The 11,205-nt window shown below is 46.1% G+C and overlaps 2 protein-coding genes across 3 annotated transcripts; one reads left to right on the forward strand and one right to left on the reverse strand.

Annotated features, from left to right (window-relative positions):
- Positions 1 to 5,760: 5,760 nt before the first annotated feature.
- cfd (complement factor D (adipsin)) lies at positions 5,761 to 8,293 on the forward strand. 2 transcript variants are annotated; one of them, XM_040199173.2, is made up of 6 exons: positions 5,761 to 5,909; positions 6,167 to 6,327; positions 6,626 to 6,782; positions 6,983 to 7,124; positions 7,274 to 7,564; positions 7,738 to 8,293. In XM_040199173.2, the coding sequence occupies exons 2-6, from the start codon at positions 6,264 to 6,266 to the stop codon at positions 7,915 to 7,917; spliced, it is 834 nt and encodes a 277-aa protein (XP_040055107.2). In that variant the 5' UTR covers positions 5,761 to 5,909; positions 6,167 to 6,263; the 3' UTR covers positions 7,918 to 8,293. The 2 variants fall into 2 exon arrangements, with proteins under 2 accessions (XP_040055107.2, XP_077945442.1); XM_078089316.1 differs by having other exon boundaries at positions 5,769 to 5,909; positions 6,124 to 6,327.
- LOC120832693 (uncharacterized) lies at positions 8,121 to 10,942 on the reverse strand. Its single transcript, XM_040199172.2, has 3 exons — positions 10,554 to 10,942; positions 9,576 to 10,412; positions 8,121 to 9,466 (listed from the first exon to the last, which is right to left on the reverse strand). Exons 1-3 carry the CDS (start codon positions 10,561 to 10,563, stop codon positions 8,766 to 8,768), a joined length of 1,548 nt encoding a protein of 515 aa, XP_040055106.2. The 5' UTR covers positions 10,564 to 10,942; the 3' UTR covers positions 8,121 to 8,765.
- Between the last annotated feature and the right edge of the window lie 263 nt (positions 10,943 to 11,205).

The raw sequence follows: 11,205 nt of genomic DNA on the forward strand, positions 1-11,205 counted from the left end.
CATTCCCGTTGTCGGTTCGTCTCCCTGCGCCTCCTTCGGTAACATCAGTCTGTATTCAGGGATTAATATCTGCTCCCTTCGAGCTGATGCACGCGCTGGACGTGTTCTTGTGGGAACGTGAGCTGCCGTCTCTTCAGCTCTGTGGGACGTTCTCACCGGGCTCCCTGGATGAACAAACAAGCTGAGCGCCGGGCCCCCCCCGGGGGACAAAAGGCAGGCTTAGGGACGAGGCGAGGAGGAGTCGGGCGGATCAAGGAGCGATGTGGGAAAGGTGGAATCTCCCGGCGATCCTCCTGGGACCACCGCCGGGAAGAGCGACGTCAGATCCGCAGGAATCAGCGTTCTCCTGGGAAACAAGGAGGCTCGCACACACACACACACACACACACACACACACAGACACACACCCTGGAATAACCTAAAGTACGCTTTTGCACTTTTTACCATTCGTGAGAAAACAAGCTGATGAGCTTCTCACACATCGGAACTTGTACAGTCTCACAGTTACTCTGAGAATTATTCACCACCAACGTCACACATTTCATCCTCTGATGGGAAAATCACAACAAACACACTCACTTTCGAATTTAATAGATGCTTTGTACCAGCAGCTGCATTTGAAAATATACATATTCCAACAACGTGTACTTTTGGACAAATGCCTCCATGGTTTCTGCTTCTGCTGCTACATTTTTGTGAAAGTTGAGCGAATATTTTACATTTTGACAATTTTCTCTCTAAATAACAGCCGATATCCAGAGAGTCCAGCATCCAATAACGGTGCTGTTATTATAGATATATATCTACATAAATATATGCATATATCTATATATACATATCTTCACTGTGTTTTGTTTGTCCATATATAAATATTACTACCCAAACATTAAAGTGATTAATCCGTTAATAATGATAATTACGAGTATAATGCTTGTAATATTAAAACTAATCATATACAAGTATTATAATAAGCGATTATTATCATTATTAGGCTTAAATAACTTGTACTTTGTATTTATTAATATATTATTAAGATAAATACATGAATGTTATAATTATAATAACATATTAATAATGGCTACTGACTCATTTAAATGAACCTGCCATAGAAAGATAGATGAAGACGACTTACTCTTTCCGTGAGCAAGCACAGGGGGGGCTCCAATGTTTCCAGTTTATTGTATAAATACTTTAAAATAGCCTCAGGGTCACCAAGGATTTAATAAACATAGAGAAATTATTATCGCTATGTTCTTCTTATTAAGCTGTGACTTTATTGGTCCGGCCCATTTGAGATCACAGTAGGCCGTATGTGGCCCCTTAACTGAAATGTGTTTGACACCCCTGCTTTAGACAATTCATCTTCAATCATCCCTGAAGTAAAGATTAAGGGGAACAGCACCATCATTATTTTCTATGGTTTCCCATGGGGTGGGGGGACAAACATATGAAAATACAGGCTGTCACGTTTGTGAAATAACGCAGAGGGAAACAGGAGTGTGAGGAGTACCAGTCTGTGGGACCCCGGCCTGCAGTAAGAGGAGAGATTAGAGAGATTAGAGTTAAAGAGCATCTCGTCCTGTGGAGCCCCTTCTAAACACCGGCTCCCATCAGAAGGGCCCCGACCCACGGAGGAAACAGCAGAGATTAGACCCGTTTAACAGTAATCCTCCTCCTCTGGAGCAACGCCAGCCCGGAGCGGACGACCACCGCTCGACTGCAGTGACGGGCAGGGGGCGAAGAGTCTGCATGTTGAACAGGAGTCAAACCTTTACAACCGCTGAACAAGAGTCAAACCTTTACAACAGCTGAACAGGAGTGACACCTTTACAACCGCTCAAAAAGAGTCAAACCTTTGCAACTGGTGAACAGGAGTCAAACCTTTATAACTGGTGAACAGGAGTGACACCTTTACAACTGGTGAACAGGAGTCAAACCTTTACAACTGGTGAACAGGAGTGAAACCTTTACAACTGGTGAACAGGAGTGACACTTTTACAACTGGTGAACAGGAGTGACACCTTTACAACTGGTGAACAGGAGTGACACTTTTACAACAGCTCAAAAATAGTCAAACGTTTACAACAGCTGAACAGGAGTCAAACCTTTACAACTGGTGAACAGGAGTCAAACCTTTACAACTGGTGAACAGGAGTCAAACCTTTACAACTGGTGAACAGGAGTCAAACCTTTACAACCACTGAAAAAGAGTCAAACCTTTACAACTGGTGAACAGGAGTCAAACCTTTACAACTGGTGAACAGGAGTGACACCTTTACAACAGCTCAAAAATAGTCAAATGTTTACAACAGCTGAACAGGAGTCAAACCTTTACAACTGGTGAACAGGAGTCAAACCTTTACAACCGCTCAAAAAGAGTCAAACCTTTACAACTGGTGAACAGGAGTCAAACCTTTACAACTGGTGAACAGGAGTGACACCTTTACAACAGCTCAAAAAGAGTCAAACCTTTACAACTGGTGAACAGGAGTCAAACCTTTACAACCGCTCAAAAAGAGTCAAACCTTTACAACTGGTGAACAGGAGTCAAACCTTTACAACCGCTCAAAAAGAGTCAAACCTTTACAACTGGTGAACAGGAGTCAAACCTTTACAACTGGTGAACAGGAGTGACACCTTTACAACAGCTCAAAAAGAGTCAAACCTTTACAACTGGTGAACAGGAGTCAAACCTTTACAACAGCTCAAAAGGAGTCAAACCTTTACAACTGGTGAACAGGAGTCAAACCTTTACAACCGCTGAACAGGAGTGAAACATTTACAATAGCTGAACATGAGTGAAACCTTTACAATAGCTGAACATGAGTGAAACCTTTACAATAGCTGAACATGAGTGAAACCTCAAAAACAGCTCAGGATGATTTCCGTCGCTTGGCTTGAAGCCGTAAGGATGTTTTTGGTAACTGGGCCCGATCCGTTGTTTAAAGTGACTTATAGGGCCACTGTGAATCATTTAGAGGAATCTAATAGCAGAAGTGGAATATGGTATTTACCGTTTTCAGTAGTTCCCCCCAGACTGAGACCTTCAGATCTACGAATAAGAGCGGTGATCTCTGTTCAGTTTTCTCTGAATAGTTACATTCAACTGAAGAGATTAAATAATATATATCTCTGCAAATATAATCAAATCTTTTATATATATATAAAGTCGACAAGTTTACAGTTGATGGATTATTGTAAATTCAGTGTAATACAGTTTAGTCATGGTATTCACTAAATCAATACTTTAATATGCAACCAGACTGACTGACTTGTTGTTGACGGATTTAAAACCTGCTTTCTGATTCAGTGTCTGAGAATGACATCAGAGATCGGAATGAGCGAGCGAGGACGGAGAGGCACGGGGAAAGGAAAAGAGAGAGAGAGTAATGAAACATTTAGAAAACATAAAGTGGAAAATGAGTTCTATAACTGGTTCAGTGCCAGACCACACAAATGTCTGAACAGATATGGATCACTGCACACACACAAACACACACACCAACCCGTACCTGGATGGGTGGCCTTAGTTGCTCGAGGCTTCGGTTGTACCTGTAAATCGTCTCCATGGCAAAAACAAACCTGCTCAGATGACGATACAGGGCAGCATCCACATTATGAACCTTTATATTTGTTCTGACAGGGGGGAAACATATAATGATGATGTGATATGTGCATTAATTCATTACTGGAAAAATTAGCTGCAAATAGTGTTTTTGGAATTACTCACAGATGCTGGTTAATCTCATGCTCATCATTGAGGTGGATACACATGTTCCAACCTATCATTTCCCATTGTTGTGTTCCTCCTGACTTGTAATTGTGAGTACGTGAGTCACAATTTAATTGGCGAGGAGTCGAAAAATGTTATGGAGAGATATTATTTCCCCACTTTACGGTAATGGGCCACGGGATCATGGTACGGTCGAACCCTCAGGTTACTTTCATTTCATAACATGTTTCTGTTCTTGAGATCGATAGAGATGAAAAATTGCCATCCGGTTCAGTCAATAGATCCCACATGAAACGGTGTTTTTACGTTTCAGTCATTTACTGTTAATTTGACCTTTCAGCTACACATAAAGTAAACCTTCTCTTTAACTTTGATGAGCGTGTTTTTTTTCTTTCGGTCAGTACGCGTCTTGGCCTGCGGAGGACGCTAAAGGTCCAGAATTAGAAAGCTGTTCTCGGTTCTGTCTGTGTGACATTTGTTGACTTTGTTTTTATCAAACATGGCCGTCTGTTTGATATAACTTCAATACTTCTATTCTAAAATTTCCCCTCAAAAATTCTCTACACAATTCTAATTTAGGGAATAGTGATATCGTTCAATTTTTTTACTTTAATATTTATTATGTTATTATTCAAAACACAGCAGGCCACCAGATAAAAAAAATGTCATATCTGTCACTAGGTTTATGATATAAATAAATCATATTCAGATAACTATAACAGTTAATACAAACTTAATTTAATAAGATTATCTCATTGAGAGGAAATAGATCAAAATGAATGCAAAAATGTTTTTGGGACCAAATCCAAATCCTCAACTTTTGGATTATTACGCCATTCATTGGGGCGTCTTCTACCGAATGTAGTTAAACACAGTTGTTTGTTTATGTTACACTGATCTAAGTTTTATTGTAATGCCGGCTTGTAGTTTTTAATGGTAAAAACCCAGTGCTTTGGCACTGAGGAAAGTATGAATCGTGGTTGACAGGACCTCCAATCTAAAGGAATCACCAGGTACAACAGACCTGAAACAAAACTGCATCGCTCCAGCGCCCTCGATAACATAGTTTAGTTCTCAATCTCATGGACCCCCCCCCCTCATGCAGCACCTCCAGCCAGAATCTAATCGGACCAACACTTTGTTTCCCAGAACAAAAGCAATATTTCTTAACAACAAGTCCACAACAGGATTATTCCGCCCACGCCCCCCTGGCAGGGACCAACGTTTCTCAGAGCAGAAACAAAAGGGTGGCTTGAGTTCTTGTGTGAGAAACAATGTGTCTGATGCCCAGTAAAAGGACAGCAGGTGAAGACAGACAATGAGGGCGAGACGTCCTCCTGACCCGAGTGTTGACAAACAGACGCCTCAGAGGTCGTTCTTCGGGTTCATCCACCTTCTGACGAGCTTTTTGTGAAGTCCGCAGAGGCTGATGTTGCTTTCTATTGTTTCCCACGAGGTGCTGTAGTGAGGAATTCCCTCTCATCTCCCTCACGTCTCCTGCAGACTGACTGCAGGCCACACCGAGCTTTGGTCTTCACCTCCTTGTGCAAGTTTCAGAGCTAAAGATTTAGACAATCAGAAGGCCTCCAAACCGTTTTTTGCACAACTCCAAACCAGCTTGTTTTGCTCCACTTTGCAACGACTGACTCAGCTGCTCATTTAATTCAACGTTCTTTTCTAGAAATTTAAGCTGCATTGTTTTCAATTTCTATTGTTTTATTGATTCTTCATTATATATTTGATCTATTATATAAGATCCAAGAAGTCTCCGTATTCATTTTTTCTGAAATGATGTCACGCTGCTTAACGTCAAGAAGAAGGTTTGTGGGATCATTTTTGTTTGACGACACATTACAAGAAGCTTTTTAAGTACGTGCACGTACCGTAATGCACCGTGTGTTGTTTGTGCAACATGCAGTACAAAGCTTATCACTGCGTTCTACTTTGTGAGCGTTTGTAATACAGCAGGTTGGCCGTGTTCCACGTTGTACTGCTGGATTCCTGGGAGGAGAAGAAGAGGTCCTCTCCCTGCGCTGTGATTAAGTGCACAAGTTCAGTGTGGGTTCATCCAAATCTCAACCTTATGTAACTGTGAAATAACACATAAATCACGTGAAGGGGGGAACTGCGTTCATCGTTTCTACCCAACGAAAGTTCATCTCCAATAATGAAATACGTGAGTATTGAACCTGTTGTTATTGAGACGCTACTTCCCAGCTGATCACTCACATTTTGGCTTTTCACTCTGGTTATTTTTCCAGTAAAGATCATGTGATCATCAATCATAATGCAAAAAAACAAGGTGGTGAAACAAACAGCTAAATGTGTGTGTGTGTGTGTTTCTGTGGATTTAAGTCAACCAGCTGTTTTCCTGTTTTTCTCCCCGGGAGGGGGCGGGCCTTGTGGGGCGGGCCGTGTGGGGGTCACCCTCAGAGCCCCTGTGGTGTTGGCGTGATTAATGTGTCCGCTCCGTCCCGTGGAAGCCTTTAAAAGCAGCCGCTGCTCATCGGTTTTACGTTGAACCGACATCATGGTGCCAGACAGAGACGTTCTCGTGACTGCTGCCGTTTTCCTTTTCGCCCTCATTCCACACAGTGAGTTTCTTCTTTATTTCGTATCGTTCTTTAATGTCAGCACATTTGGCTTCTCAGTAGTGGCCACTATTCTAAAAATGTCACTTTCTACTTTTTTATGTGCTCATTATTCGTCATTATTCATTTTTTTACAACGTAAGTTTGGATAACAAAGTTTCCTTAATATGAAATGCTGCCACGCCCGATCCCTATGAAAATAAATCAACAACTGTCTAGTGACTTTAGCCCGGTCCGATCGCACGGAGGTTACAGCACGGACGCAGACCTTTTGTCTCTTTGTGCGTCCTCGCCCTTCCAGGTGAAGCCATCATCGGAGGCAGAGAGGCGGCGCCTCACTCTCGGCCCTACATGGCCTCCATCCAGGTGCCAGAAGGAGAGGAGATGAAGCACGAGTGTGGAGGGTTTGTGATCGCCGATCAGTGGGTGATGACTGCCGTCCACTGCCTGCCGACGGGGTGAGGCGACCTTCTTTTAACCACCGCGAGAGGGATTTCTTACGCGGGAGTTTTACTTCCAATATTTATGGATGTGTGAGAGCTGAGCAGAGATGACTTGCAAGCGTCACATCTTTTTTTCCTGTTCTGCATCAAAAGATGCATTCTTAGCATCGTCTGTCAATTAATGTCATTTAAACCCCTGTTTACTGCCCCGACAGGCCGAACGGAAGGAAGGTGGTGCTGGGAGTCCATTCGCTCAGTGAGCCCGAAGACACCAAGCAGACATTTGATATTCTGGAACTTCACAATCACCCTGACTTCCAAGAGTCAAATTACGATAATGACATTGCTTTAATTAAGGTATGTATGTCAAGTTTGTGTCACTTGTCAGTGGCACCGAAACGGAAATTGTGACATTGTTGCTGTGTTTTGGGGAGCAAGCCAACAAAAGAGAGAAATCTATGTGTCACAAACTAAAACAGAACCGCTTGCTGTGTGTTTTGCTGCAGTTGGATCGTCCGTTCAGCGCGTCTGAAGCCGTCAAAGCGGTGGAATTCCTGAGAGCGGGCGGCACCAACCCTGTGACGGATACACAGGTGGAGACGGCCGGGTGGGGGTCCCTGGATAACCTGGGGTCCAGACCGGACAAGCTGAAAGAGGTGGTCGTTGACGTGTTCAACCCGGATCTCTGCGGACGCAGCGACTACTACGGGGAGAAGTTCACCAGCAACATGATGTGCGCGCACAGAGTTTGCCCCCGACCCTGCAGGAAACCGCAGAGGAAGGAGGACAGCTGTGATGTGAGTTTTCTTCTCCTCCACCAGCTCCACGGGTGTCGATCGAGTTAGGATGAGTTAGTAGAGAAGCTACTTGTATTCGTCTGTACTCAAAGAACGCGAATGGGGGATTTCTTCTTCTTCTTCTTCTTCTCCGAATCGTCCCGTTCAAGTGCCTCTTCTCGTTGCCCCCTCAGGGCGACTCTGGGGGGCCTCTGCTCCACAACGGCATTGCGGTGGGCATCACGTCCAACGGAGGGCAGAAGTGTGGGCAGGTCAAAAAGCCTGGAGTTTACACAATCATCTCCCGGTACAGCGAGTGGATCGACAGCACCATGGCGCCGCAGGCCGAGCCGACACCGGAGCAGAGCCAGTGAAGGACGCCCGGCGCGTTCAGGTCCACCTAACGGCGTCTAGCACGGGGACATACTACCCCCAACTGCACGGACATGTAGCCATCACCTTCAATGAAACACGGCGCATCGCATTCAGCTGTCCGTTCTCAGTTGTTTACTGCACAATAAAGAATACAACTGTTATGTAGTAATAGTAGTAATGCAAATAAAACAAAATGAACATCTTTTTATTCAGGAATTTATTTTACTTGCAACAAACAAAACAAAACTTTTTGGATGCAGTGTTGCATTGTAGTATTGTGCATGAGACCATCACTGGTGTGTGCAGGATAAACATTGTAGCACAGTTGTAGTTTCACCTTTACATGATTTAATAAAACAACTTTCAGACAAACAATCTTGTCTTCATGCAGTTGTTCATCTGGATGATTGTGAAGAATGTAACTGTTAGGAAATCAAGATATCTACAAGCAGATCTCATAAACTTGTTGGATAAGTTCTCCCGCCTCCCTAAACGTAAACAATCCTTCATGTTTCGGCTCCTCCTTCACACCACCACCAATTTGTTACACCCACAAAGCAAACTCTTCATTTTCAAAAACCTTTGGCGTATTTGTTGTTTGCTAATAATGAACAAATAAATATGCCATGAACATATTTTTTTTAATAAAAAAAAACAGAAGCGAACCATGATGACATCATCTATAAAAGCTCTAAATCTGCACTGTAATTCAATCGGGTGCCAAGTCCATGCAGGTCTAATTCCACGTTAGTTGAATGAACCTATATTTGAACTTTTGAACAAATGATACAGTTTAATCGCATTGTGTCGGTGTTGCATTCGTTGTGCTCGCCCCCCTTCCTGCCCCTCAAGCATCTCTCAACAAGTAATTCCCCTCTAAGGCTCCCTCCTTTCTCGTCCTCTGCTGCAGCTCCTGCACAGGGAACCTCCTGCTCGTGTAGGCGCGTCCTCCGTGCGAGGCCACCAGCTTGTTGACCCCTGAGAGGAGGTCCTTCACCTGGGGATAGCTCACAGCACTCTGGGACTCAGCCGAAACGTTCAGCTCGTAGAACCGGCTGCCACACTTGCGGATGAGATCCCGGAGGGCGGCGTGGGCTCCGGCCACGTAGTCGTTGATGGCCTGAGGCCTGCGCCGCTCGCCGTCCCGGCGGACGAGGAGGACCACGGCGTGCTCGGCGAAGTCCCGCCCGAAGATCCTCTGCAGGCGCCCGAGCATCTCGCACTCGCCCTGGGTGAAGCGCTCCAACTGGAGCACCAGCAGGAAGGCGTGGGGTCCGGGCAAGGACAAGGCCAGGCAGTCCTTGACCAGCTCCAGATGTTCCACCCCGTCCTCGTCCCACAGCTCGGGGGTGTCCACCAGGATGAGTCGCCTCCCGGCTGCGAACGCCTCCTTTCTCTCACAGAACAGGGTGGGGCGGGGGGGTTCGGGGCTGGACTCCTCCGTCGAGTATTGATTGCCTGCCCTCTTCAGGATGAGATTCAGAGCGGAGGACTTGCCGCTGCCGGAAAGACCCAACAAGATGACCGACATCTTCTTCGTATCATCATCTTCAAGTCAGAGAAGAAAAGGGGAACCAAATTATTGTAACCACAGGCAGACACTATAGTATAAATGTGGAGGAAAAAGAGCATTTCCATCAACTCCTCCTCGTCTTACCGTCGGTGGCTCTCGTCTGGATCTGCAGCATGGCCCCGTGGCTCGTCACCGCCTCCTCCAGGCTCTCCCTCTTGGTCTCGTATTGCTTTATTCCCGCCGCATCCTTCTTTCTTTCCTCGGCGTGTCTGGCCTTCAGCTCCTCCATCTCCTTGGCTCTTCTCTCCTCCTGCTGTTGGACGAGCTGCTTGAACGCCCGCCCCTGCTCCTCCACCTCTCGCACCTTCTGTCTCAGGATCTGCATGGCCGAGTCCTCCGTGCTCCTCCCCCTGGCTTCGGTCAGCATGGCGTCCGTGTAGCCCGCCGCGCCGTTCTCGGCCAGCACGCGGTCCAGCATCTTGAGCAGAGCGCCCAGCCCGTCTTTGGCCGCGGACGACGTGATGCGGCAGTATCTGCCATCGCACGTGTCCAGCAGCTCCAGGAGGGCGTCGTCCAGTGTGTCGGCGACCTTTCCGTCTTCCAGAGAGATGACCAGCAGGTACTTCAAAGCCTCCGCTCCAAAGTGGGCCTGCAGTGTCTCTACCATTCTCCTCTCCCTCGCCGTGTAACGGCCGCCCTGGATCAGCAGCAGAAATGTAGTGACTCCGTCTGTGCAGGACTTGAAGCTGGCATCTATGGCCCAGCCGAGGCCGACCTCCGTCGTGTCTTGTTTCGAATCTGCAAAAAGCAAAGTGGCCGAGCGACCGTCCAGCGTCACGTCACAGACTTGGTTTGGCCCCAGAGAACCGAAGGTCAAGCTGACTTGCTCATCCCCCGGCCCGTGCTGCAGAGCCTTCAGGGAGGACCACTGCTCCACGGTGGACATGACCACCACCATCTGCCTCATGCCGGTTTTTCCCTCTGCCAAAAACGACACAGTGATGACTCGTCAATGACATGTGATCATTTTAAGTGCAAACGCCAAGAAATAACTGTATTTAGACCGTAACACACCTGTTCATTTCAGGCCTTTATTGCCAAAATAATGGAGGAATTACTTACTGTGCGACATGTCTGTAGCAGGTGCTCCTACGGGTCTGCTTCAAGATGCTTGTCAGCTCAAGAGAACGCCTGGAACTGGATTATCTGGCTCTGAGACAAAGCATTGTGAGGGCAAAAGAAAAGAAGATGCTTCCTGGTTACAACTGTTTCACGTGTGAACCAAGGTTTTTCTCTCAGGGAAGTACATTCCACAGAACCAGTGGGAATGAAAAGGCCGCTTGTTGCCAGCTTTATAACATCATGCTGGAGTTCTTCAAAAGATCCTTTTTACCCACTAATCAGAAACGGTACTTCTTACTAAAAGTTGTTGTGCACTATAAACCAATAATCTCCCCCGACACACACACGGCAAAACACAGCCTTTCGCCCCAACAACTGTTGAGTTATGTGAGTCTCCACAATGCGACTGAAGGCTGAAGTGTCCTTGGGAAAGATACTGAGCCCCATCGGTGTGTGTGTGTGTGTGAGTGTGCATGAATGGGCATTGAGCAGGATCCTCCAGCAGCTTGGCACCTTGTATGGTTATCCTCTGCCATCAGCGTGTGAATGGAGGGGATGTCGCCGCGTGACGATGGCTTTGATTGGGCGAAGGAAAGAAAAGCCACTTTAAGCATGCCCGTGTTTCAAAAGATCACATTTGAGGTAAACATTT

Source organism: Gasterosteus aculeatus, chromosome 15, assembly GCF_964276395.1.
Source record: "Gasterosteus aculeatus chromosome 15, fGasAcu3.hap1.1, whole genome shotgun sequence".
NCBI classification, from domain to species: domain Eukaryota; kingdom Metazoa; phylum Chordata; class Actinopteri; order Perciformes; family Gasterosteidae; genus Gasterosteus; species Gasterosteus aculeatus.

Coding starts and splice junctions, on each gene's coding strand:
- cfd (XM_040199173.2), top strand. CDS start 6,264: ATGGTGCCAGACAGAGACGTTCTCGTGACTGCTGCCGTTTTCCTTTTC. Junction 6,328..6,625: donor TTTCGCCCTCATTCCACACA/GTGAGTTTCTTC, acceptor TCGCCCTTCCAG/GTGAAGCCATCATCGGAGGC. Junction 7,565..7,737: donor GGAAGGAGGACAGCTGTGAT/GTGAGTTTTCTT, acceptor TTGCCCCCTCAG/GGCGACTCTGGGGGGCCTCT.
- LOC120832693 (XM_040199172.2), bottom strand. Junction 9,467..9,575: donor CCAGACGAGAGCCACCGACG/GTAAGACGAGGA, acceptor TCTGACTTGAAG/ATGATGATACGAAGAAGATG.